This window comes from Pelophylax lessonae (assembly GCF_965119305.1).
Source record: "Pelophylax lessonae genome assembly, chromosome: 2".
Lineage (NCBI taxonomy): Eukaryota > Metazoa > Chordata > Amphibia > Anura > Ranidae > Pelophylax > Pelophylax lessonae.
Window position 1 is genome coordinate 465,016,435 of NC_138769.1, and position 26,794 is coordinate 465,043,228.

The 26,794-nt window shown below is 39.7% G+C and overlaps 1 protein-coding gene across 1 annotated transcript in view; it reads right to left on the bottom strand.

Annotated features, from left to right (window-relative positions):
- LOC309545554 (cytokine receptor-like factor 2) overlaps positions 1-24,722 on the bottom strand; it is a 51,348-nt gene extending 26,626 nt beyond the window's left edge. Inside the window, exons 1-2 of the mRNA XM_082244766.1 lie at positions 24,586-24,722; positions 5,456-5,598 (exon numbers count right to left, since the gene is read on the bottom strand). Coding sequence (XP_082100892.1) covers positions 5,456-5,598; positions 24,586-24,679 — 237 coding nt within the window. The 5' untranslated portion in view covers positions 24,680-24,722. The remainder of the gene's footprint in view (positions 1-5,455; positions 5,599-24,585) is intronic.
- Positions 24,723-26,794: the final 2,072 nt, after the last annotated feature.

The window sequence follows — 26,794 nt, forward strand, 5'->3', positions numbered from 1 at the left end:
GGTCTTTGATAGAACTAGAAGATCACTCACTGTCCCGACTGACTGTGCACAGCATACAGAGCAGACTCCGGTGTGGCCACGGCATGTAAAACACACTGTAACGAGGCTGAGAGAGGTGACCTAAGAAGGCCGCAGAAGCTGCCCAGTGTGCGGAGGCGTATGGCACAACATACGCAATGACGTCACAACAATATTGTCAATATTGGTATATATCGGTATATATACCTATATATATATATATATATATATATATATATATATATATATATATATATATATAGGCCGATTCTGATATACCAGGGAAAGTGCATATCGGCCCTTGATATATCAGCTTTGCCGATAATCGGTCGATCTCTACACTGAAGTATACTGTATTAAACGTGCAGTAATGCACAGAAATATACTGCGTTAAACGTCCACTAACGCACAGCAATATACTGCTTAAACGTGCACTAATGCACAGAAATATACTGTGTTAAAAATGCAGTAACGCACTGAAATATACTGCATTAAACATGCACTAATGCACAGAAATATACTGCATTAATTGTGCACTAACACACAGAAATATACTGCATTAAATGTGCATGAACACACAGAAATATACTGTGTTAAGCATGCACTAATGCACAGAAATATACTGCGTTAAATGCGCAGTAATGCATTGAAATATACTACGATAAACGTGCAATAACCTCACAGCACGGCATGTAACGCACTTAAATATACTGTGTTAAACGTGCAGTAATGCACTGAAATGTATTGTATTAAACATGCACTAATGCACAAAAATATACTGCGTTAAACATGCACTAACGCACAGAATTATACTGCGGTAAATGGCATGTAATGCACAGAAATATACTGCGTTAAATGTGCAGTAATGCACTGAAATATAATGTGTTAAACGTGCAGTAACCTCACAGAATTATACTGCGTTAAACATGCAGTAATGCACTGAAATATACTGCGTTAAACTTGCAGTAATGCACTGAAATATACTGTGTTAAATGTGCACTAACACACAGAAATATACTGCATTAAACGTGCATGAACACACAGAAATATACTATGTTAAACACGCACTAATGCACAGAAATATACTGCGTTAAACACGCAGTAATGCATTGAAATATACTGCATTAAACGCGCATTACCGCACAGAAATTTGCTGTGTTAAACATGCACTAATGCACTTAAAATATACTGCGTTAAATGGCACATAACGCACTAAAAACATTCTACGATAAACGTGCAGTAACCTCACAGAAATATACTGTGTTAAACATGCAGTAATGCACTGAAATGTATTTTATTAATTGTGCGCTAATTCACAAAAATATACTGCGTTAAACGTGCACTAACGCACAGAATTATACTGCGGTAAATGGCATGTAACGCACAGAAATATACTGCATTAAACATGCAGTAATGCACTGAAATATAATGTGTTAAACGTGCAGTAACCTCACAGAATTATACTGTGTTAAACATGCAGTAATGCACTGAAATATACTGCGTTAAACTTGCAGTAATACACTCAAATATATTGTATTAAACGTGCACTAATGCACAGAAATATACTGCTTTAAACCTGCACTAATGCACAGAAATATACTGCGGTAAATGGCACGTAACGCACTGAAATTTGCTGCATATTTCCGTGCAATAACACACTGAAATATATTGTGTTACACGTGCACTAACGCACTGAAATATACTGCGTTGTATTGCACTGTAATATACTACTTCAGGTCCAGTAACGCACAGAAATATACTGTGTTAAATGTGAAGTAATTCACTGAAATATACTACGTTAAATGTGCAGTAACGCACAGAAATATACTGTGTTAAACGTGCACTAACGCACTGAAATATACTGCGTTAGTCACACAGCATATGGAGTACAGAGCCTACACAATATACACAAAACACAACTTGGAGGGTAAAGAGATTGCAGAACCAGAGCACAGCATTCACAGTGAACATAGCATACCCAGCAAACAACAAAGAGACTCAAAGTGGAAAAGGCACAAAGCATGAACTACACAGAAGCTACAGTAAGAGATGTTTTTTCAGACAAATATTAGGAAAATATTTCAATGGTCACAGAATCAATGTACGCATACAAGGGAAGGAGCTATTATGAGATGGCTGCTAACCCAGTATTAGGGTTCATTCACACCAGATGCAATGGGACTGCTTCGGGTGGCTATTCCAGTGCAGTCCAACTACATGACAAGGCAAAATGCTTTGTTCTCTGTGTGCCCTGTTCACACCACTGTGTTGCGGTGATATGCTGTGAAAAAAAAGTACTGCATACAATACTTTTTTTTCACACACAGCGTAATTCACGGCAATCCACTGCCTCACACCACATGGCAGCCAATTGAACTTAAAGTGATTGTAAAGGATCTTTTTAAAAAAATAAACATATCATACTTACTTGCTTTGTGCAATGGTTTTGCACATAGCAGGCCGATCCTCCTCTTCTGGGTCCCCTGGCGGGGCTCCTGGCTCCTTCTGCCTTCAAGTACCCCCTAGCTAGCCACTTGCTGGGGAGTACTCATGCAGGCTTGATCCTGTGCCACACTGTGTGCATCTATTGAGTAGGGGAAGGAGTGTGAAGGGTAAGGTGGCTCGCAGTATGTGCAGGAGAGGTTTGAGGAGGGTATAACAGCAGGCCTTACGTACAGGGGAGAGAAATGTGGATGGTATGATGGTGGGCAGTATGTGCAGGAGAGGAGTGTGGAAGGTAGGAGAGTATGAGAAGAGTTTTTTAATAAAAAGGTACAACAGGGAGCTGCCTAATAATGCTCAAGATACTTTGAAAGAAAAAAAAAACCATAAGAGATATGTAAATAATAATGCATATAAAGCAATATATCAATGATTTTGATCCAAATGTGATATTTTAGTTTTGAAGACACAATACAGTAACTAGCTGTAAAAATTATACAAATGTGATGTAAAGAGACTGTCACCTTGCCCATGCAGGGAAAGTGACTATGCCTCTGCAAAGGGCCCCCACCCACTTAGACTTAGCTGTGCTGCTTCACTCCTGGAACATTTAAAGATGAGTAAAAGACAGGCAAAAACACCCACAGCTCCAATGGGAACGGAAATTGTCAGGACAAGGATCCAGGACATAATAGAAGCCAGGGCTTACTCAGCCAGCAAACTATGAGCTTGGATCCTAAAAATTAAACCTGAGCTGATTTACAAGAGTAGAGCCAAGTAATGGCTATGAGGGTTTTATTACCTAAAGCAGTAAAGGCTGTAGAGTAAATGATGACTTTACTTTAGCTTAGTGAATAGGGTCATAAGGTAGGTTTACTTCAATAATCCAATTATGTGCAGACAAAAATCCTCTCTGCAATTTTCCTTGCATATTATTGGGTTTTCAAAGTGAACAAACAGTAGCTTTACCATGTTCACTTGGCTAAAGGCTCACCATCAAGAGCACCTTTTATAGACAGGGGGAGATGGAACTTAGCCATGACGTAAAGAAATATTAGGCTTTTACCTTGTCAGCCTAAAATGTAAACATTCTCTTTAAGTCAATTTTTCTAATAAGTTTATATTATCTATCACTCCAATGTCATCTGTCCACTAGGGATGAGTTTGGGTTTGAGTCGAACCCAAGTTGTGCACAGTTTGCTGAATGGGAAAACTAGAAGGGCAATTTTGGCCAGTTCATCCACCTGAAAAATGTGTACTAGTGCGCTAATGAAATAAACATAGCATAAAGAAAATGCTAATAAGAGTAAATAAATGGACAAACAAAAGTTGGAATATGTATTCTCTAAAAAGTGAATACAAAAAATCAGTGAATACAAAAAATCTGTGAAAAATCAGCATAAAGGTGATGACCAAAACATGGTGCTCAAAGTCCAATGGTGAATAAAGGTATACAATGTGAGGAAAAAGTTCATAATGAATCCGGCTGCAGTAAAAAGGTGAGCAGTGAATGAACACAGCTGATGAACTCAGGTGTTGCATGCAACTCCACAGTGATCACATAGATGGATGGCTGTTAACCAGACTCAATGTAAATCAGTGCAGATATATATCTTATGATGGGATGACGGGAGCCTCGATGGATGCACCAGACACTTCCAGCAGCCCCCAACAATAACCCTGAACCTCTCACAGATAAAGCCGGACTCCCAATGTATGGCATGTAAGCAAATAAAGTAGCCAATAGTGCATTATCCTCAATTATTTTATTAAACAAATAAAATAATTGCACTTACATATTAGAAGAAAGGTTCCAGCTTAAAAACGTAAGGTAGGACAGGAGAGCCCAGCCACCTGCAGTGCGGACCGAGCGCGATGACAATGCAGCTGCTCCACCCGACGCGTTTCCCATCAGAAGGCATCAACTGGGATTGGAGTGTATTCACTTTTTAGAGCATATATATGCCAACTTTTGTTTTTATCCATTTATTTACTCTTATTAGCATTTTCTTTATGCTATGTTTATTTTAATTAGCGCACTAGTATACTTTTTTCATTTATTTTTTCCCCAAGGTTCAGGGAATTCTAAGTGCTGCTTGCATACCATAGGACTAGCGCATCTTACTTTTCACATTTATCAGTTCATCCACCTGCCTGGATCTATGGATTCTGCATTTATTTAGAGGTGGTTCACCACAGCTACTAATAGCTTACTGCACGCCAGCCAATTTTACATTAAAAACAAGCCAACAGTAATCCTGAGAAATTTCATTACTAATATATGGTCAATTACACCAGCCAGCATCCCTGGCTGGTTTGCTGACATTCAGCAATCAGCCAGGGAGCTGTCATTTACAACAGGAGTATTGGCGGGAAAAGATTTTTGTTTTGCAAGTCATCTGCGGCTTGTCGGGGCATCACTCATTGTGACTGCTGATTGATCTACATCAGTGGGCAATAAGACTGACGTTGGATTTATCATTGTAGACATTTATTTGGTTTTATTTTGTTTGTTTTAATAAATTAATTGTGTGTATTTATTTTCCATTCCCATTATTTTTTTTACAAATGAATAACAAGGGGGGCTAAAGAGTAATTCCAGTATCCAGTAAGGCTGGGGAATAACCAGTCATTTAGCAGTGATAAATATATCTTGTTTAAATGTCAGTTTTGTAAAGAGAAAAGTCTACACCTTCATGTGAAGATTTAAGGAATCCCCCAAGAATGTTGTTTAAAGGAATTGTGAATTTTTAATGTTGCCCCTAAGCTGTATTAAAGGACCAGTTGCCCACTGAAATGTTTTATTTTTGCAGTGCATATCCTGCATGGCAGTGGCCTTAAAAGAAAGCCAGAAAAATGACAAGATTCAACTCCTAAAACTTCAATGGGGTGTGGGTGCCTTGGTCAGAGTTCATGGATTGCGCACTGGATTCAGCAAACGTCCAGCGATCCAAACTGCTCATCTTTACTGTCAACCGTGAAAAATTATGCTTACCAGCCATTCTGTGGTATTCCTTGTTCTTAACTGCAGAACCAAAATAAAGCAAGAATCTTCGAATTCTTGTCCAAAAGGTTCCCACGCACTTCCAATGACCATTTTCTCGTCTTCCCATCTTAAAGTCATATCTCTTGGAGGACCTATGAAAAATATTCATTTACTAAAGTACAGCTTGGGGGATAACTGTGAATAGCGCCAAGTGATCATATAGTTGATACATTACAGATTATGTTAATTGCAATTTAATACATACAGTGAGGGAGATTTACTAAAACTGGAAGGTACAAAATCTGGTGCAGTTTTACATAAAAGCTTCCAGGTTTTATTGCCAAAGCCTAATTGATCAAGCTGAAATTAAAAGCTTATTGGCTACCATGCACAGCTGCACCAGATTCTGAGTAATCCAGTTGTTGTAAATCTCCCTCAACACATACACTCTGAAAAAATAAGTACACCCCATTGAAATTGTTGACTTTTTAACACATTTGAACAGGCATGTGACTGATAATTACTCCATGCATTGTAGTAGCCATGCAACACTGTACCCAAATTAATTTTATAGCATTTTTTGAGACAGATAGAGATTTATTTTGGTGATGTTTAATCACTACTAGGTTTTTATTTTTTACTATACAAGGAAAAAAAGGCTAAACATTTTTTATTTCCTGCAGTTTCTGCTATAAAACATGGCAATTCATAAATGTATACCAAATGTATTTTACTACATTTCTTTGGTAAAAATAAAAAAGGATATTATTTAGTTTGTATGTTATAGAGTCTGCAAATTGAGGACTCTATAACATACAAACTAAATAATATACTTTTTTTTTAACCAAAGAAATTTTTTTACCAAAGAAATTCAACCCTGATGTTCTGGCTATCTAATTTCATGAGGCTTTAAAATGCCAGAATAGTACAAACACCCTGAAATAACACACTTTTGGAAAATAGACACTCCAGTGCATTTAGTAAAAAGTATTTTGAGTTTTTTGAATTTGTAATTTTTTTGCCACAATTCTTTGGAAAATGAATTATTTCACAAAGTTGTCATTTAAACAGGTAATGTCTTTCTCGTGGCATAGGCATACTTAGAATTATACACGAAAACACGTCCTACCCCCCCCCCCCCTAAGTATGGGGATACCATATATGTGTCAGACTTTTTCTCTGCCTAGATGCATAGAGGGGGGGCCAGAAATCCAAGCAGCATCTTCGGGCTTTCAAAAGGCATAAACATTTATCTAATTTCCTAACTATCTATCACATTTATTAAGGCCCTTAAGTGACAGGATAGAAGAAACACCCACAAAATAACTACATTTTGCAAAGAAGACCCTCCGAAGTATTTAATTAGATGAGTCATTTGAAGATGAGTTTTTTTGCCACAAGCTTTTAGAATAGAAAAAAAATTTAAATGTATTTTATATGCATTTAGAAGACATTTCTAAACACATGAAATTAATGAAATTATTTTTTATTTATTATTATTATTATTATTATTATTATACAGGATGTATATAGTGCCAATAGTTTGTGCAGCGCTTAACAAAATGAACGGTGCCATTTACACTGTACATTTACCTGTTAAGGTGCAGTCGGTTTAGTTGCAATTAAAAAACAAAGAATTTTGTGCATCTGGGAATCTGATTGAGACTCTAGACACAGCTAGACTCATATAAATGTGTGTAAACACAACTAAATATGGCGAAACCTGCTTTAACCACTTGTCGACCGCCGCACGATTATATACGGCCTGCGGTCAGCCCCTCCTGGGCAAAGTGACGTAGGGGTACGTCACTCGCCCACGAGCCTCCAGGGGGCAAGCACGCGCCACCGGAGGCGCGCTCCCGCCCCCGCTCATTCCCTGACATCCCCGCACGAGTGACCGGCGGCTCCGATGTCCACCGGTCACTCGCAATCTCCCGCAGGAGAGGGAGAAAGGCAGACAGCTGATATACACAGCCGTCTGTCATTCTCCCTTAGATCATGACAGAGGCTATGCGATCCTGCTATGTAGGATCATATGTCTCTATTATAATCTAACAAGCCACGCCCCTTGGCAGTTAGAATCACGCCCCTAGGGACACACTTAACCCCTTGATCACTAATAAAGTTAACCCCTTCCCTGCCAGTGTAATTTTTACAGTAACCGTGCATATTGATAGCACTGATTACTGTAATAATGTAACTGGTACCGCCAAAAGTGTCAAAAATGTCAGTCAAGGGTCCGATCTGTCCACCACAATGTTGCAGTCCAGCACAAAAAATCGCAGATCGCCACCATTTCTAGTTAAAAAAAAAAACAATAAAAATGACATAAATCTTTCCCGTAGTTAGTAAATGCAATAACTTTTTCACAAACCAATCAAAATACGCTTATTGCAATTTTTTTTACCAAAAATATGTAGCAGAAAACAAATTGGCCTAAAATGTTAAAAAAATTTCGATTTTTACATTTTTTTTTTTTTGAGAATTTCATATAAAAAATCTGAAAAATCTTGTTATTTTTTCAAAATTGTCGCTCTTTTTTTGTTTATAGCGCAAAAAGTAAAAATCGCACAGGTGATCAAATACCACCAAAAGAAAGCTCTGTTTGTGGGGAAAAAAGGACGCCAATTTCATTTGGGTACAGTGTCGCAGGACTGCGCAATTGTCCGTTAAAATCACGCAGTGCCGCATCGCAAAAGAGGTCCTGGTCTTTGAGCAGCCAAATCCTCCAGGGCTTAAGTGGTTAAAACAGGAATCTCTAAATGCGGGAAAAAGTGATTTGAGGGGTATGAAAATGAAAATGAAAATTGTACATACTTCCCAGATGACTTCTCCTGTATTTTGAAAAGCTAAATACAGGAGTGCCAATGTGGATGAAGCTTAAGAGAAAGAAATTTGTGGATACCTTTGAGTCTGGCAAGGGATTTAAAAAGATTGTCAAATTATTTTAAATCATTCCATTGTAGAAAAAATAATCCTCAGGCGGTGTACATAGTTACATAGATAGTCAGGTTGAAAAAAGAGTCCATCTATTTCAACCAATTAAAAAAAAAAAAAAAAACATACAATCTCATATACACAATCCTATGCCACAGAGGAAGGCGAAAAACCCCAGCAAAGCATGATCCAATTTGCTCCAGCAGGGGAAAAAATTCCTTCCTGATCCCCTGAGAGGCAATCTAGATTTAAAACAACTGCTAATTTCCCCAGGACTTTTTGTCTCTGCAATTTTAACCCAAGAGCTAACTGTTTAATACTAAAAAAAAGTCTCAGCGAACCCCACAATTTAATTGAGGGGTGTTCAACAGTTGCAACAGCTGAGGTCAAAAGTATGCAGCTACAACCAGAAAGAGATTGCACCAATTCAACCTGGATGAGAGGTGTAATAAGAAAAATTCTTAGCATCTCAACTTCAACACTTTGGGGGATGGGGGATTCCAGATCCAGAGAATGCAATAGGCAGTCTTCTTCTGGGTAATTTTTCAGAAACAATCCTCCTATCACACTTAGAGAGGTTTTTTTTACCATTATGCAGGATGGTCCTACATTTGTGCTGATGAATATAGTATGATCCACAATCAAGAAACAATTGAGAATTGTTGGTTACCTCAGGGAGACCCCTTTGTGGCATAACCCTTCTTATGGAGAGTTACTCAAGTTAGAAGGTTCTCAAATCTGGGAGTCTAAAGGAATAAGATATATCTTGCAATTATACTCTCAAATTATATTAGTCCTTTCTGTAATTACAGGGAGAATTTTCTCTGCCTAGACAGCAGTTCTACCGTTATCTCCAATTAAGGCATGCTTTGCAGGCTTAGACCCGAAACTCTACTATGACACTGGTGGAGCATGCTCTGATGGGAGAGGTGATGTTAGAGAGTAATAAAAAGGTATGATTTCCAAAATTTATACAGCCTTGTCTTCTACTACACAAGCCTCTTCTCAGCTATTACGTAGAAATAAATGGGAGCAGAATCTAAGTAATTTTAGAGGTGGGGTATGGGACGTATGTTTGCAATAAATACCGCTGAGTTCTGTCTTCACCTCATATAAACTGTCTCAATTGTTTATATTGCATAGATCTTATCGCACACCAGTGCAATTATTTAAGTGGGGTCACAGAGAAACTCCCCTTTGCTCTGTGGGAGACATGAGGAGGATCTGGTTGACTTACTATGGAGATGCCCTAAACCTTTTAGGTATTGGAATGAGGTTATGAATAGCATTTCTACTATCATTTAATTTAAAGTACCAATGGATCCAGTAGTTGGTCTTTTAGGAGCGGTTGATGAGGAGGTATTTCTCCCATCTTCACATTACAGTGATAAGGCTCTTATACATAGCTCGTAAACAGATTGCCAGACTTTGGTTGTCCCCTCACGCCACCCACAATTAACCACTGGATTGACCAAGTTAATTCTATGCTTCTGCATAAAAAAGCTGACATATCAACATAGATGTGCCCACCATATGTTCTATTCGTTATGGTAAGCCTGGCTTGACACACCAGGTCTCGCCCCCTCAGTTAATTATGGATCGTTTACTACAGTTGTAATGAACAAATGTTCCATGGAATGGTACCTCGGCAGATCACAATATTATTTGCATAAGAAAGCATGAAAAAAAGAAATTGTTATATCCTACTTAGAAGGTGTGGAGAGTTTATTAGACAATCTTTGCAAAAAACAGGGGACTGAAAGAATTCCAGCATCAAGCTGGTTTTTCTATAGTTTATGTCCTGTGCTTGTTTCTTTTCTTGTTTTTGTTTCCCCTTATATATATATATATATATATATATATATATATATATATATATATATATATATATATATATTAATGCCTTTGTATTGGATTTCGTATTTCAGTATTATGTCATGTGTATGATCCCTATTGTGTGCTGCTTTTATTCTTGTATATACCACATTGATAAGTCATGCTTGTATGATATTTGGTTGTTTGTACTTTGTGGCTGAATAATAAAAACTTTTTTTTCTGACTAAAATAAAAAAAAAATAAGAAAAATCCTTTATATATAAAAGATGCTTACACACAAACGCGATATCCCAAGCAAGCAACTCCAAGCGCTCAGTGAGGATTATTACAATAAATAAATAATGAATAAAATGTATAATATACAATGCTGCTACTTATATAAATAACATGTCAAGCGGAATAAATCTGAATAACATAAAAGCAAAAAATATTCCAGTAGCGCAAGGATGGTGATAACCCCTCATCATCTATCAATCTGCAATCGTGACTGCTAATACACAATACAGTCTAAGTGCAGTCAGTACAAGCTCCACCAAGACAGCAAAAGTAGTTCCAATAGTCCACAATTGTTATACACTCCTGGGATGATTCATAACATGTGCAGATGTAATGCTGGATCACCATGAACCGCCACCGTCGTGCTCAAACGGGGGAGAAGCAATGCAAACTCACCGACTCCAATGGCTCAGTCACTCTCCTGACTGAGCAAACGAGCCAAATGTAAAATACATCCACTAGGAGATCCAGGGTAGACACAGTAATGGGTGATCAGCCGAACTCAGCAGCCTTATTCCTCGCCCCGCTGGCTGCCAGCTCCTCCACTCCTGCTCAAGAACTAGAGTGTAGATGTGCACTTAACATCCTGACGTTCAATGTGGGTCCACTAGACCTGAATTATAAGTGATGATGTCATCGGGGAGGGGGGGGGTATACACACGACCGGTGAAGAGGAGCACCTTCAGGGGAATGGTTGTCTGGTGGGGAGGAAGCCTTGCTGAGTGTGTGCTCTCCCTCCTGTTGGTGCTCGCACTGTATAAGACTCTCCAATAGTGTATGCTCAGTCTTCAATGGCTCATCTGCTGTCCATGACACAGACAAGGAGCCGCTGCAAGGCTTCCTCCCCACTGGACAACCAGTCCCCTGAAGGTGCTCCTCTTCACCGGTCGTGTGGCTACCCCCCCCCCTCCCCGCTGACATCATCACTTATAATGCAGGTCTAGTGGACATCTACACTCTAGTTCTTGAGCAGGAGTGGAGGAGCTGGCAGCCAGGGGGGTGAGGAAATAGGCTGCTGAGTTCAGCTGATCACCCATTACTGTGTCTACCCTGGATCTCCTAGTGGATGTATTTTACATTTGGCTCGTTTGTTCAGTCAGGAGAATGACTGAGCCATTGGAGTCGGTGAGTTTGCATTGCTTCTCCCCCCTTTGAGCATGGTGGTGGCTGTTCATGGTGATCCAGTATTACATCTGCACATGTTATGAATCATCCCAGGAGTGTGTAACAATTGTGGACTATTGGAACTACTTCTTCTGTCTTGGTGGAGCTTGTACTGACTGCACTCAGACTGTATTGTGTATTAGCAGTCACGATTGCAGATTGATAGATGATGAGGGGTTATCACCATCCTTGCGCTACTGGAATATTTTTTGCTTTTATGTTATTCACATTTATTCCGCTTGACAAGAAAAATCCTTTGTTGTCCAAAAAGGATTTGGAGGAAAATTACAATTTGCCATTGAGCACATGGTCAATCAAAGATTCAGTTGCTTTGTCACAGTAACAATAGACATGTTTGCCACAAATCATAAACAGTATTTCAGGAGAAAAAACTCATAACAATGAGCTTTACATTTTGCATTATATCATAGTGTGCTTGAGTTGAATCACAAGTTGAATCGCAAATTAAACTTTCAATGTGATAATAATCCTAAGCACACTAGCAAACCAACTAAGGTAAAGCTCAAAAAGAAGAAACAGAAGGTTATGGACTGGCCTTGTCAAACCCCCGATTTGATTCCCATTTAAGTTTTGCGTGAAGATTTTGAAACAGGCTGTTAATGCAAGGAAACCCAAAAACATATTTTTACAACTGAACGAATTTTGCATGAAGAAGTGATCACAGCTTGCAGTGTGGAAATAGGTGGGCAGATATACAAAATGACTACAAGAAGTAATTTCTGCTAAAGGGGGCAATACCAACTTTTAATGTGATATGTACTTTTGCCACAGTGCACAATTACATCTGTTAATATTTTTATTGAATAAGTGACTGAAAGGTAATACTTTTTCTGTTTTTATTCAAGTATATTACCATTATCTGTAGTTTCTGCATGATTAAGGATCTAATGTTTGCCTTTCCAAAAGGGTTGAAAAAGTCAACAATTTCCATGGGGTGAAGCCTATTTTTCCCATGACTGTATGTTGTTAGTGGATATAGCCTTAATATGGGCTCTTCCAGGAATTCATGTTAAAAAAAAAAGTAAATGCTTGTATGTGTGCTGTAAATGTGCACCTGTAATATTAATCTCTTGTTATTAGTAACAGTAGTGCTAGGGAATGTATGACCGTAAATAAAATGTTTGCTGCTTAACTTTTTGAGTAAAAAAAATACAGTTTCAGGGATCATTTGTTTAAGTATTCTGAGTGCAATGTAAAACCTTATTAATCAAATAGCTAAACTATAAGCAGTATTTGCTGACAGTATATACATTATATATAATAAACAGCCTACATACATAATAGATATAATCATATTAAAACTATTAGAATTTACTGCATATACAAATCACAACTTTTATTATAATAAATACATATTTTTCACAGTTCTGTGTATATTTTAATGTGACACTATGAAATTAATTCAATTATACAAATGCAAATTGGTAAAATGTTTGCTTGTTAGAGAAAAAGAAAAAAATAGGAACAATACTACTGGTCTATATTAACCACTTGCCGACCGCCGCACGACGATTTATGTCGGCAGTTAGCCCCTCACAGGCAAAGCGACGTAGGGCTACGTCACTAGCCTGTGAGGGTCTAGGGAGAGAGCGCGCGCTGCCGGAGGCGCACTCCTGCGCGGTCACGGACCCCCCCGCGCTTGTGACCGGCGGACCCGATGTCCGCTGGTCACTCGCGATCGTCCGTTAGAGCAGGAGAAAGGCAGGCGGCTAATGTAAACAAGTCTATGTAGGACCGTTGATCACTGTAAACAAGTCTATGTAGGACCGTTCATACACCTCAAGCCACAGCCAATCACAGTTAGAATCATAACCCCTCCCTCTCGAAAAAAGTTAACCCCTTCACTGCCAGTGTCATTTTACAGTAACAGTGCATATGTATAGCACTGATTACTGTAGTAATGTCACTGGTAACCCCAAAAGTGTCAAAAATGTCAGTCAAGGGTCCAATCTGTCCGCCACAATGTCGCAGTACCGCAAAAAAAATCGCAGATCGCCGCCATTACGCGTTAAAAAAAAACAACAAAAATGACAAAAATCTTTCCCTTAGTTAGTAAACGCAATAACTTTTGCGCAAACCAATCAAAATACGCTTTTTGCGATTTTTTTACCAAACATATGTAGCATAAAACAAATTGGTATAAAATGTTAAAAAATTTTGATTTTTACATTTTTTTTTTGGGAATTTCATATAAAAAAATGTGAAAAATATTGTTATTTTTGCAAAATTGAGGCTCTTTTTTTGTTTATAGCGCAAAAAGTAAAAATCGCACAGGTGATCAAATACCACCAAAAGAAAGCTCTGTTTGTGGGAAAAAAAGGACGTAAAATTAGTTTAAAATTAGTAAAATTAGCACGACCGCACAATTGTCCGTTAAAGTCACGCAGTGCCGAATCGCAAAATAGGCCCTGGTCAGGAAGGGGGTAAAATCTTCCGGGGCTTAAGTGGTTAAATGACTATCTACAAAAGAGTTTTTAGTTTTTAAAAATAATCTCAGACATGCAATTCAGTGTGTGACTTGCACATATTGGGATGTAAGATTAAAGGGCTCTCAGCAATAAGAAGGCAGCTCCAGTTTTACTAACTTTTGGCAAACTAAAAAAAAAAATGTTTAAAGTGTTTTTTGTTTTTCTTGTATTTTTTTTTTTTTTTACTTGAGCTCAAAGTGTTTTACCCACTTGTTGCCCATTTATTAAAACATGGTTCAGTACTGTTAGCATATAGATAATATTTTTTTAAACATTTTTTTTAAATTTTGTAGCTGCCTCGTTTTTGTTGCCTACATTATAAACAGGCAGCTCCATCTGTTGAGAAAGACAGGAACTAACGATCAGAGCTGCCTCCTTTTTGTATCAATTTAAAGAGGAAAAAATGGTGCTGCCTCCTTTTTGCTGTGAACCCTTCAATTCATGTTCTAGAAAAATTAACTGATGCCCATCTCAGGTTTGTTAAAGATTACCTAGATATAACATAATACTTCTTGAGCAGTGTTCTGAGGACAGATGAAAACATATCTGAATCCAATGGAAAATGTGTATAGTATTTGTAGAATACAAAACAATGCAAAACTTAAATTCCATTCTAGCTGTGAAGCATGGTAATGGAGACTGGACAGCTTGTCATTATTAAAGAACCAAAGCATTCCAACTTAAAATTAGAATATATCTGCAGCAGATAGTAAGAAGCCTGACACCAATCTTGTTTCTATACTTTGAAAAGTTTTCACAGATGTGGTAGACCTTTTTACATTACACACAGGTGAAAGGAGAGGATCTCATTGGGGATCTCATTGGGGTGCAGTACAGATAAGAATATAAAGGAGCCATCAGACAGAGACATTGAAGGTCAGGGACCAGATAAGCATAGCAGAGGCGGCTCTAGGCTTTATGAGGTCTAAGGCAATACTTGGACATGAGGCCCCACTCATGCCCATAAGGGGAAAAATAGTTCAAGCAATAAAAAATTAACTGTATAAATTGTATATATTAAGAGTCTTAACCTTTGTACTATGAATTCACAGTTTCTAGGATTTTCTCTAACCAATACTTCTTTAATCAAAAATCATTAAACATCGGGTATGTATATATATATATATATATATATATATATATATATATATATATATATATATATATATATATATATGTATATATATATATATATATATATATATATATACATATGTCTGCTCTTACATCGCAGTCCCCAGCATTTCCCTATAGGTCATGATTTCCTGAGTCCCTCCTTACATCAGAGTTCAGTGTCCCCCCTTACATAAGAGTTCTCCTTTAAATCAGATTCCCCCCAGCATCTCCTCCTTAGTCCACAGAATTCCTCTTTACATTAGAGTCCCCCTCTTAAATCAAATTTCACAGAGCCCCCTTTACATCAGATTCTCCAGAGTTTCCCCCTTACACTGTAAGAGGGAACTCTGAAGACTCTGATGTAAGAGGAGTTCTGGGAACCCTTATTTAGGGGGAATCTTGGGGACTCTGAAGTTAGGGAAGTTATGGGAATCACAATTTAAGGGGGAATGCTGGAGACTCTGATGTAAGGAGAGTTCTGGGAACCCTGATTTGAGGGGGAAAGCTGGGGACTCTGGTGTAAAAGGGAACACTGTGGTCACCAAAGCTCCCCCTTGCATTAGAGTTTCCAGAGACCCCCTTACACTTCCCTTCCTCAGTCCGCCACAGTCTAGGGCATGACAAGGGACCTGAGTCCCTACAGAGGGCACTGTCAATTCCAGTATGGTGCACTGCCATTCCCCCTTGAGGAATGGAAGCCTGCTATGCTTGGACTTGTACTGCTCTCTGTAGGGGACTGAGGAACTACTGCCTGCTATGCTAAGACTTGTAGTGCCCTTTGTGGGGACTAAGGCATGGCAGCCTGCTATTCTGGAACTTGTAGTACCCTCTGTGAGGGACTGAGGATTCCTCAGTACTCAACATTCTAGGGCACTATAAGTCCCAGCATAGTGGGCTGTTTATTCCTCAGTCCCTCACAGCTAGGGGGAAAAACAACAGAGTTAAACATCTAAAGGACAACTCCAACCAAAACTACCAATAATGTACAGAGTCCATATGCTATATAATGTCAAAGCCCCGCTACCCCTCACCTTTCACCTCGGGTGCTGTCATTGTGTAGGGCAAAGGGCTCCAGCTCCACCATGTTTGGCTTTGATGTCAGATATGCAGGACTGGCTCAGCTCCACACTCTTCCCTGGCAACTGACTCTGGCATCACGGGGGGCCCTCTCCTCCTCCCCCAGCCACCCAGGGGCCCTCTCCTTCTCCCCCAGCCACCAAGAGGCCCTCCCCTTCTTCCCCAGCCACCCAGGGGCCCTCTCCTTTTCCTCCAGCCACCCAGGGGCCCTCTCCTTCTCCTCCAGCCACCTAGGGGCCCTCTCTTTCTCCTCCAGCCACTGAGGGGCCCTCTCCTTCTTCTCCTCCAGCCACCCAGGGGCCCTCTCCTTCTCCTCCAGCCACTCAGGGGCCCTCTCCTTCTTCTCCTCCAGCCACCCAGGGTCCCTCTCCTCCTCCTCCAGACACCCAGGGTCCCTCTCCTTCTCCTCCTTCAGCCACCCAGGGGCCCTCTCCTATCCCCCTAGCCACCCAGGGACCCTCTCCTTTTCCCCTAGCCACCCAGGGACCCTCTCCTTTTCCCCTAGCCACCCAGGGACCCTCTCCTTTTCCCCTAGCCACACTGGGACCCTCTCATTTTCCCCTAGCCACCCAGGGACCCTCTCCTTCTCTTCCAGCCACCCCTCCTCCCCCAGCCACCCAGGGCCTTCTTCTTCTCCTCCTCCTCCACCAACCATTTTAGGACTCTTCCAACTTCCCTGGGGGTACTCACCCCCTTTGCGTAGTAGACACCACAAATCTATAACCAGCCTGCAGAGTGACAAGTAGGTGCCTGGTTACCTGTATGTTCCTGGGCCAGGGCAGAGCTCTCCTCCCAGAGCAACAACCGATGATAGCAGAGTGAGCTGACCGGGCAGTCACTTCCTACTGATGCAGGTATACGCCCACCGATTCCTCCACATTTTAGGATTACATGATCAGACATCCAATCCCCAGGCAGAGAAGGCGGGGTAAGTGTCAGCGGACAACAGACACCTGGCAGCCGCAGTGAAGGGACTGCAGCACACTGCTGCAACTTTTTTATCCGAGGATTTAAAACAATCTTTTACTTGGGAAATTTCCCTGATTGCGCCCTTCTAAATGTTATCGCTCCGCCACTGGTGCGAGTTGCGAGGCGTAGGTGCGAGGCCTTAGGCGACCGCCTAATTTGCCTAATTAGAGAGCCGCCTATGAAGCATAGCAGAGAAGAAAGCTTAAAATCAAGCTGCAAGTTCAGAGCAGATGTATGGACACTTACTCATATACATTTTTGATCAATTGTTATTTGTTCAATAACATTTCAATTTTACAATGTCATATTTTAGATGTCAATTATGCAAAAAGCCTTTGCCCTAAGGCTTCCACATCCTAACCGCTCTGACGGTATAGAACCCTTTAGGCAATTTAAGGGTAAACCGATTTTCTTCTAATTTTAGGTAATGGCCGCGAGTCCTTTTATATTCCCTTTCACAGAATAGTTTGTTCCCTATGCTAGGGTCGCTAGTACGGCATTTGGACATTGATATCATATCCCCTCTCAAGCGTCTCTTCTCCAGAGAGAATACGTTCAATGTTTGTAGTTTTTCCTCATAGCTGAGATTCTCCAGTCCCTTTATTAGCTTTGTTGCTCTTCTCTGGACTCTCTCCAGTTCCAGCACATCCTTCCTGAGGACCGGTGTGCAGAGTGTCCAGTATGGACAGCATACTCAAGATGCGGTCGGACCAGAGTCTTGTAGAGTGGGAGAATTTATCTCTGGAGTGAATCCCCTTTTTAATACATGCCAGTATTCTGTTGGCTTTGCTTGCAGCAGCTTCACATTGCATGCCATTGCAGAGCTTGTCATCTACTAGGACCCCCAGGTCCTTTTCCATCTTAGATTCCCCCAAGGGCTCTCCCCCTAGTGAGTAACTTGCCTCCATTATTTTGTTCAGGTCTTCTTGTAGGGTTTCCACATCCTATGTAGAAGTTATTGCCCTGCTTAATTTAGTATTGTCTGCAAATTCAGGGATTGAGTTGTTTATCCCATCCTCTAGGTCGTTTATAAATAAAATTAAATAGTATTGATCCCAGGACAGATCCTTGGGGAACCCCACTTTCCACACCAGATCATTCCGAGTACTCCCCATTTACTCACCACCCTTTGGACTCGCCCCTGAAGCCAGCTTTTAATCCTGGTACTCACTCTATGGTCCATACCTAGATACCTTAGTTTGTACAGTAAACGTTTGTGGGGAACTGTATCAAATGTCTTTGCAAAATCCAGGTACACCACATCCACAGGCCTTCCTTTATCTAGATGGCAGCTCACTTCTTCATAGACGGTTAATAGATTGGCTAGGCAAGAGCAATTTTTCATGAATCCACGCTGATTACTACTAATGATACAGTTTTCATTACTAAAGTCTTGTATATAGTCCCTTATCATCCCCTCTAATATCTTTCAGACTATTGATGTCAGGCTAACCAGCCTGTGGTTCCCGGGGATATATCTCGTCCCCTTTTTAAATATCGGAACCACATTGTTTTTTTTTTTTTAAATCATCTGGTACCATTCCCTTCATTAGGCTATCCATAAAAATTAGGAACAATGGTCTGGCTATCACCTGGATTTTTTCTTCCTCCAGTAGAAGCCATGATGGATATGGCGTTAAGCGTAAATGTACCAAGTGGTGGGCAAGTTTGACGTTACCTATGTGATCATCTTGGATTTGTGAATTTTAAGTTGTTTTTTAATACAATAAATGTGAGTTTATTGATTGAAGCTAGGATTTGTCTTATTGCTTCATAAACGTTTGGGTACTGCACCATTGGAGATCCTCTTTTTTTTTTATCTCTACATGTGTTTATTTGGAGCAATATTTAATATTGTGGAGTGATATAAAGAGTGGGCGGCAGTGCGTATCTGTTTTATAATTGCCTGAGACCCCTAGTGGGTCAATTTGGAGGTGAGCAGACACTTCACCTGGTGATTGCAGCACAAAATTTAAAGAGTGGACACACATGGAATGGTTCACAGATTGCACTTCTTACAGAAATCTTTTTGGACTTTTTTGCACATTTGCACTTTGGAGTGCTTTTTCTTCTTTTTTGTCAGCACTCCAGGACTTATTGCTTCACTTGCACTTTATTCAATCGGAGACGGAGTTTCTGCACTATTGTTGCACTTTACTAGGTGTTCATTGTTTGATTTGCACAGTATTTATTATTTATGTATTTATTTTATGTCATTATATGTTTAGTATTGTTTATAGTTTATCAAATATAATTTTTTTAGCAGCGCTATCACATATTTTCTATCTATCACCTGGATGAGTTCTTTAAGGACCCTCGGGTGGAAGCCATCTGGTCCCGGTGATTTATTTAAGTTACGTTTTTCAAGTTTAGTTCTGAGTCTGTCTTCTGTTAACCATGAGGGTGCTTCTTGTGACATGTTATTGGCTTTAACATTACAATCTAGTTTACTGTTTCCCCCCAATTCTTTTGTGAAGACTGAGGAGAAGAATTTATTTAGCACCTTCGCCTTCTCTCTATCCTTTGTAGCCAGATTCCCTTTGTCGTGCTTTATGGGACCAATGTGTTCTGGCCTCACTTTCTTACTATTTATATACTTAAAGAATTTCTTGGGGTTTTTTATTACTCTCTTCTGCTATGTGCCTTTCGTGTTCTATTTTAGCCGCCTTGTTTGCGCTCCTACATTTCTATGGCATTCTTTGTAATGTTGGAATGCTGCCAATGTCCCCTCAGCCTTGAATTTTTTGAAGGCCTTTTCCTTAGTTTTTATATGCATTTTTACGTTGGAGTTTAGCCACCCAGGGTTTAGTTTAGCTCTTTTAAACGTATTCCCCGTTGGAATGCATTGGCCAATACCTTTTATTTAGTATGTTCTTAAAGCACTCCCATTTTTCCTCTGTGTTCTTTGTTCCTAGGATTTTATCCCTTTGTATATCGTCTAACAAAGAGCGCAGTTTAGAGAAGTTGGCTCTTTTGAAAATCAGTGTCCTTGTATTACCCTTGTGTTTCCTATTTCTATGATTTATACTGAAACTAATTGACCTATGGTGACTGTTTCCTAAGTTGCTCCGTATTTGTACATCCGTGATCAGGTCTGTATTGTCAGAAACGAATACTAAAGGAATAATATTATCAGGTACAAAGGCTTGTAGTGGTTACTCACTGCAGCATTCAGCAAGCTTTAGAACAGAATCAATGCCTTTTTGAATGTCTGCAAAGAAAATGTTCAGCATTCTCGAGTTTAGCACACCAAAGGATTGATTTACTAAAACTGGAGTGTGCAAAATTTGAAGCAGCTGTGCATGGTAACCAATCAGCTTCCAGTTTTTTTTGTCAAAGCTTAAACAAGCTGAAGTTCTAAGCTTATTGGCTACCATGCACAGCTGCACCAGATTTTGCACTCTCCAGTTTTAGTAAATAACCCCAAAGAGTACTCCTGCTATGACCTCCAAGTGCTGCAAAAGCCTTTTAATACCTGCCTTTTCCCCACCTAGTTGCCTTGCAACCAGCAACTCTGCCAGCTATTACAGAAATAGAAGAATAGATGAAGTGTATGGATCCAGCATGCTCCCAAGATGTAGAGAAAAGAAAGTAAATCATAGTTCCTGCCATGCCTGTCATTAAGACATAGGATTTTGGAAGTAGATAATGTTTAATCAACAAATGAGTGCTCACGTAGTTTAGCAAATAAGAATACTTTAAAAAATGGCCTAAACAAGACAGCAGAGAGAATATGGAAAAGGGGAACACCTCTGAATTCCTTTAGGCTTTCATATGCAAGTAAATGGCCCAGGGACCAGTCAATAATGTATGAGGAAAAAGAAATGCATTTTAAAGCAAAACACTAAACAGAAGATAGCAGTAAACGGATATATTTAGATTATGTGTTTGGAAAATTGCCAATTTACTCACTATGCTCACAATACATGCCTTTACCTGCATTTCCCACAGCCCGGGCAGCCGGGCCAGCCAGACCCAGCCACTGTGGGAAACCCCTCCCTGATTTCTACCAGAGTACTCCAGTTCCATTGGGATGGCATTTTGTCCTTGGAACCCTCCAGCTGTTTGACTGCGTTACGAGAGCTATCCTGGACTTGACTTTGGAGGATGCTGTTTATTAGGATTATCACAACTAGCTGTGTTCTGAAGTGCATCACTGAAGTAGTGATTCTTAGCTAGACTCTCTGCTGCTATTGAGTCTTATTGTTATACTGAATTAGCCACATAGGCTTTGTTGTGAAGAGTCCACGTTCGTGCAGTTTTTATAATCTTTGTTCTGCAGTGTAGACATTCTCTTTGCCATAATAAACCTGTTTCTCATTATTGCTTTCAATATTAGCAGGTATTTAGTAAACTGCAAGTTACAGTTACTCTCTGTCTGATCATTCGGCGGATAACCCATTCTGATAAATGGCTATTTGGATTATAAAGAATAAAGTTTATTAAAAGGAGTTCTGAATACCACATTTTAAAACTAAGACAACCTTCATTTCCCTACTACTACGTGTATATTCAATACAACACCTGAGTACTTTTGAAAATCAGTGAGCCTGAAATTGGGGGCAAGACAGGAGATGTAGCCAATAGAAATAACAATTGTGTGCTGCACCAAAATGAACATAATTTTTGCACTACACCCCCAAATAGTGTCAGTGGTTGCATATTTTGTAACTGATAATATCAGTGCTTGATGGGAGAGGAGTAGTGCATGAGGACATTGATTTTAAGCCAGCAGGAGCAATGGGCACGTATAGGAGGATGAGATTACAGCAGTTTATTTGCCATTTGGCCCTATATGCCTATGTTAGCAGGGGCATCATAACCTTTAGGGGGCCTGGCCAGCTATGTGGCCTTTACAGAAATCTATCTCTGAGCATAAATGCGCCAGACCCTGCTTTGACTGAAGAACAGGACTGACATCACTCCTGTCAGTCAGCATCAGGTGTGCCAGAGACATTGGGTGATTTGAGTTTGCTGGTTACCCAGCAACTTCCCACCTTTGCTAGCCACATTACGGATGCCAAATGTGTTAGGTTTGCATCCAGTAAATAAGGCAACTGTGTAAATTGAGCATAGCAGCAGACCAGTATAGTCCTGAGCATATTTAGAAGTCCTCATGCTGCATGCAGGTCTTTTAATGGTAGTAAGTGAATTCATATGTGGATCACTAGATTTTCTGTAGTATGTAGTATGTCCAAATATTAAGATACAATTTATTACTTAAATTTAACTTTCTGTCTAAAATATATATTTTTAACCTATGCTGAGAAGACTATATTTGCTGCCATTGAGGAGACTAAGAGGAGACTAGAGAGCAAGTGACACCAGAACGCTGCAAGCATTCTTCTACAGGTATAGGTTATTTAAAGGATAAAACTTAAAAACAAAAAAGGAATATGGGGAGCTGCCATTGTTTACCCACTTCTGAAAATGGTAGCACTCTGACTGACTTGTCCTCTGGCTAAAACACTTTTCAAGGCACTGGCCCAAAACAAGTAAGCAGATCAAGAATAAAGACTTCTAGCCAAAATATATTCCTATAGGACCATGGCAAACATCCACTGTCAAAGCTTTCTAGGGAGAAAGAGCCCGTAGACCAAGGTGAGCCAAGAGAGTCTGGTGTCAGAGGTACTGCTAAGTACCCCTGCCCTCTCCATGTGTGTTCACTTAATATAAATGGGCATGTTAGTACCATATTCTCTTGCTACAATGAATGGTTGGCCACCATCTAACATCTAGCCTGCTTTAGAAAGTCTTGAAGTAGAAGAAGGTCAGCAAAGTAGCCTTTTTCAGAAGCAGACCAGCAATGATTGCCCCAATATTTTACTCATAGTAGATTTCTTTAAACCTTCTTCCTTCAAAGGAATATCATTATATAAAAAACACTGTACGAAACCAGTAAGTATGAGTGTCATCCAAGCAAGAGGCTGACTGTGGATGGAAGTGAATTCTCTTTTGAATCACAGAGAGTAGGCAGATGTATAAAGCATGTACTGCTCATCACAAAGTTTTGAGGTGGAGCTGTACTTGAATGTTTTATAATAGGGGTACATCATTGAATTCTTAATGATCATATCCTGGTCCTTCTAACATTATTCTACTCTAATATCTTTAATTTTTGCACTCATCAGTAAGGTCATCCCTAAATAGCTGTAAATCCAAATTTTGGCCTTGCTGTACTGAAACTGAGCATAGTTCTTGTAATAAAAGCAGGTAATATCGACAAATATGGACAAACTGCTAAATTTGCTTAAATCCAGTCAGAGCCCAAGCAACTTGTGTAGAAACTGAGATCAAAGTGAGCCTATCACAAGTATTCACACTTCACATGAAGTGTGAATACTTGTGATAGGCCTATCACAAGTATTCACACTTCACATATTAGCATTACCTTATCACATCATTATTTTAATAAAAAGTGACTCTTGCAATGGATACAAAAAAAATGTTGTTAGCTCATAGCGTAGACAGCCTACATACACATGGTCTCTGGCTACCCATCTTTACTGTAGTAAGCCTATTATTTCTAATCAGTGGCAAGATACTAAGATCAAAAAGAGCGGTCCCCGGGTATCTAGACTAGTACAACGTTTTTATATATTAAAGCATATTTGAAGCCCAAACATTTTTAGTAAGGTATAGGTTAGGAAATAGTTAAAACCGCTGTTGGTTGTCTTTGTTTTATTTTTGCTGTCTATATCTTTTTAGAGAGAATGAATTCCCATAGACACAACAGGAAGTAAGGAGAAATCTCTCCAAAAAAAAAGGGAAATCCCATCTTAGACAATAGTTACCAGATCAGGTGTTCTCATTGGAAAATAACCTCTATGCTCCTGTTTTGGTTTCATCTTAAAATGTGGGGTTTTTCACTTTTAGGGACAACAGAGTGAATCTCCCCTGTTGCACGCACATGCACACACCTAAAATTTTAACATGCACAGCCATCCTATACATGCATATCTAGTAAGCATTGAAAAAAGATTAGAATTCTCCTTATAATGGTTATAGTAATAGCCTTTACAAATCCTGTGACCAGTTAAGCAAGTGACTCTTTTGCAAGAATATAAACTGTAGGGGAACATTATAACAATGACATCAAACTGAAACACCAAATATACCATTACCTTACTTTTTAAAATATATATAATTTAAAAGTCATGATTTTATGTCATTCAGCATGTAAATACAAATTAAAAAAAAAAAATTATTCTAAGAAGAAAACAAAGTCCTAAGACTGCTCCTGCAGCTGTAAGACTAAAAGCATATTTAGGTTACCTTTAAATTCATTTATATTCGCCTGTCCATCATCAATAAATAGGGTGTAGAGAAGAAGGAACATTGCCACAATCAATCTGTCCATGTGAAACATTTGATGTAATGCAAGGCACACCAGGCTATATTATGACTGCTGTTACCCATTGTCAGGAAAAAAGATCTTCACTGATTTATACCAAGGGAAACAGTTTGAGGAAATGACAACAGGAAGAACTACAATACAGAGTATCAATATATACAGTATAAGCATGGTTCTGTGATAGCTACAGCCAGATCTTATGTATTATTATTATTATTGTCAAGAAATGAATACATGACTTGCTTTGCAAAGATGCCAACAGGACATCCTTCTTACTGTTCTCAATTCTTCAAGGTTATGTATTTTAGACTATGTATTGCTTAATAAAGAAATAAACTTAAAAAACTTCAGAATATAATATCTGCAAAGTTGAAAACAAATGTTAGACACATGCATCTGCTTTTGTGGACAGCAATGTCAATAAGCAAAAGTATATCAGATTTCACAAAGCAGACGGAGGGCATCCATAGCTGGGGTCATCAGCTGCCATTTTGGCAAAGCCTGCATCCATATGAATGGAATTCTCCACCATGTACATGGTGAGCAGCAATTCCCATGGGACCAAAATCTAATTTTTTTTCCTTTTTTTCTGCTGTCAAATGTCCCCCTTCTTTGCAAGCACAATGCCTGCATTTGTCAAACAGGGAGATCAGCTGCTAGCTTTTTAGTGAGACCTTTTGGAAGGATGGCAAGGTGAGTTTGTAATCTTTTTTTAAAAAATCATTATGGCTAAAACTAAACAAAATGTTAGCATGCAAGTGGAGCTCTAGCATTCCTTTCATGTGTTTTTCTTTCTATACTTCTCTTCTTAAAGTGTTACTAAACCCACAACAGTAAAATCAGTCTGTATATGCAGTAAAGCATGCCTGTTCTCAGTTTGGAATCTAAGTGGTTAATCATCTGCATTGCGTAAAAAGGCTGTTTGATCCTTTCTCATCTGATCCTCACCTTCTTCCAATGTCCCCAATTTATCTTCGGATAGTACAAAGGGTAGGGGACAAGCTGCATATGCTCAGTATGGTGTGTATTGCTAGAGAGTTTTTTTTTCCTGGGAGAGTGCATGTGATCAGAACAGGACCAATCAGCGCTGTCCAGACAGAAGGTCAGGAGTTCTGCAACCTCAAAGGACAGCTAGAGCTGTATGGAAACTCCTCCTACAAGCTTTAAAGTGATTGTAAAGTTTTGTGTGTTTTTTTTTTTTTAAATAACAAACATGTTATACTTACCTCCTCTGTGCAGTTGGTTTTGCACAGAGTGGCCCCGATCCTCCTCTTCTCGGTTCCCTCTTTGCTGCTCCTTGCCCCTTCCTCCTGTCGAGTGCCCCCACAGCAAGCAGCTTGCTTTAGGGGCACCTGAGCTGCAGCTCCATGTGTCCATTCCGACAGGGAGCTGCCGGTTGGCTCTGCCCCTCTCTCTCCTGATTGGCTAACTGACTTTGATTGACAGCAATGGGAGCCAATGGCACCGCTGTTGTGTCTCAGCCAATCAGGAGGGAGAGTCACGGATGGCCAAGGGACTTATGGACATCGCTGGATAGAGATGAGGCTCAGGCAAGTATTAGGGAGGCTGAGGGGGACTGCTACACACAGAAGGCTTTTTATCTTAATGCATAGAATGTTTTAAGAAAAAAAACCTTCCGACTTTACAACTCCTTTACCAGACACTGATAGAAGTACAGTACAAGACTGCTCAAAATGCTGAAAAGGTATTTAGCAGTTTATATTTACTAAAGCAATTGCATTTCTATGTTCTGTGTACTGTAGGAGACGAGATATAGTGAATGCAGGGTCCTGGATTTAGTAACACTTTAAAGTTCTATGCCTTCTTCACTTTATTTATTAAAAAAAAAAAGTTTAGATTGGAATTAAAGAAGTTGTAAAGTCAGAAGGTTTTTTATCTTAATGCATTCTATCCTCAGCCCCCCTAATACTTACCTGAGCCCATCTCTGGCCAGCGATGTCCACGAGTGTCTAAGCCATCCGAGATTCTCCCCCCTGATTGGCTGAGATACCGCAGTGGCGCCATTGGCTCCCGCTGCTGTCAATCAAAGTCAGCTAGCCAATCAGGGGAGAGAGGGGGCGGGCCGTGTCAGGTCTCTGTGTCTAAATGGACACAGGTAGCTGTGACTCG